The 2,145-nt window shown below is 44.5% G+C and overlaps 1 protein-coding gene across 4 annotated transcripts in view; it reads right to left on the bottom strand.

Moving 5' to 3' along the window:
- Positions 1–232: 232 nt before the first annotated feature.
- The window catches only part of AGXT2 (alanine--glyoxylate aminotransferase 2), a 22,792-nt gene continuing 20,879 nt past the window's right edge, over positions 233–2,145 (bottom strand). Inside the window, exons 8-9 of one of the 4 annotated variants that reach the window (XM_015562649.1) lie at positions 1,917–2,049; positions 233–534 (exon numbers count right to left, since the gene is read on the bottom strand). In XM_015562649.1, the coding sequence (XP_015418135.1) occupies positions 329–534; positions 1,917–2,049 (339 nt within the window). In that variant the 3' untranslated portion in view covers positions 233–328. The remainder of the gene's footprint in view (positions 535–1,916; positions 2,050–2,145) is intronic. The other 3 variants (XM_015562648.1, XM_015562646.1, XM_015562645.1) reach the window with 3 other exon arrangements.

Here is a 2,145-nt window from a genome sequence, read left to right as displayed (position 1 = left end):
TTAAACTATTATAAGGAAAAAGAGCTTGTTTATGTAAAGATATTAAAGAAATGACATTAAAGATAACAATTGCTCGCTATCCATAAAATAGCACTCAAATAACAAAGACACTTCAGTGCTACCAGGAGCTAGGGGAATGCTTACTAGTACATTTCCCATGTATGTGAGGTTTCTTATCTATTTCTTACTCAATACTTCAAGCACCAAAACTAGATCATTAAGAAAAGAAGGGCAGGTGTCAGGATAATAACTGGAAATCGAACTTTAATTCATAAACTAGTAATTATAATAAAATCTGGGAATCTAACTTTAATTCATGAACTAATAGTTAGCCCTCCTCTCCAATAATGCGATAATGTGATAAAGTTATGAGGATGTGTGTGTGGCTTTGAAGTTGTCGTTTTGTGACATGAGTGACGTCCATGTGGCTGCTGGCACGTACCTCAAGCACGGCCGATCCGATGGCACAGGCCATGGGGTTCCCTCCGAAAGTATTGAAGTGCAGGACACATTTAGCCAAAGACTTGGCAATCTCTAGGAGGAGAAGGTAAAGGTAGGTGAAAGGGGACACCTTCCCATCTATAACCTCCCATCACAACATTTGGGGGACGTTGTAAGTGACATCATATCCAATTCACCCTCACTCACCAGATAGCAGATGCTACGGATGGAGTTGTGGCCCCACCTAAGTCCCTATGTTGAATCCCTAACTACATGGCTGTTATTGTCGGTAGGGCCTTTAGGAAGGTCGTTAAGGTTAAATGAGGTCAAAAGAGTAGGTCCTAATCCCACAGGACTGGTGTCCTCAAAAGAAGAGACAACAGAGCTCTCTCGCCCTCTGTCAAGGACATGTGAGGACGGAGCAAGAAGGCAGCCATCTGCGAGAGAGGTCTCACCAGAAACTAATTCCGCTGGCGCCTTGACCTGGGACCACGAGTCTTAGCACCGGGAGAGAGAAATGCCTGCTGGTTAACCTGCTCCCAGTGGTATCTTGTTCTGGTATCCCGGGCTGACAATACGGCGCACAAGGAGTCATAGCTGGTTTACTCACTGGGGAGTTGGCTAACAAAGACTTGAATGTGCCCTATGAACTGAGAAGTACCTTAAATCTTGATTTGTGAAATTTAACTCGGAACCTTCATTAATAAAACCTTTTTTTCCTGTCTTTCACTTTTGGGATTAAGGAGGAAAAAAAAATTCCTCACATCAAGGATTTAGTAATATAGTTTTTGGATTGTTTCAGGGTGAGTATATATTCAGCTCATTATACTTGACCTTCTACCAGTACATCCATATTTTTGTACCTTAAGTCATTTAATAAAAATACCCAACTAGCCTTCAGTGCCTCATGTGGGGAAGACAAATGAAATAATTTTAGGAATTTCATAAAATTGTTTCCTGTCAGACCTCATTAAAATGCAGAATTCAGTTAATGTTCATGTTCTGGCTAAGTGAGCATGTGCCATATTTAGCTGTTTGGTAGATGAGACATCCACAGACATCTAATGCTCTGGACCTTGAGTCTATAGCTTCTTAATGTGGCGAGACCAAGTTAGAGTTTCCTTCCAGAATGTGAGCACTTGGGAAATTCCAGGATTGGTTTCAGGCTGGTTAACAAGGATCTCTTGGGCTGGTGGCACATTTCCCTATTCCTTGGCAGTGTGTCTGAACCCTGCATTTCATGGTAGAGGCGGGAGAATTAGTCCGCCCTGCAGCAAGGGCGAAGGGGCCGCTTGCTTTCATCCGGCCACGATCTGGCAGGCAGATTGTTCTTTTTTTTTGTTTTTTTCATTGCTTGGGAAATGCATGTGAGTTCCCCTAACCGTCTCCAACCATACACATTCCAATGCGAGTTCCTTCTCCAATTGCTGATGCAGGAGGCCCGGCAGCAGCCACACACTGCGCGGAGGTCCTACCTGGCGTTGTCACAACTGCTGCCATGGGAAAGCCATTCCCAATCCCTTTGGCCATGGTGACGATGTCTGGCAGGACGCCGTGGGTTTGGAAGCCCCAGAAGTGAGAGCCCAACCTTCCAAATCCCGTCTGCACCTGAAGGAAGCAAATCCAAATCATTGGGAAGCTTTCAGGAAACGCTGGTGTTTCTGACTCTGACATCTTCACTTTCCTTCCCCTCCCCCTGCCCCT

Source organism: Myotis davidii, unplaced genomic scaffold, assembly GCF_000327345.1.
Source record: "Myotis davidii unplaced genomic scaffold, ASM32734v1 scaffold496, whole genome shotgun sequence".
Taxonomy (NCBI): domain Eukaryota; kingdom Metazoa; phylum Chordata; class Mammalia; order Chiroptera; family Vespertilionidae; genus Myotis; species Myotis davidii.
Note: the sequence above shows the minus strand (reverse complement) of the source record. Positions and strands in the feature narration are given on the sequence as shown.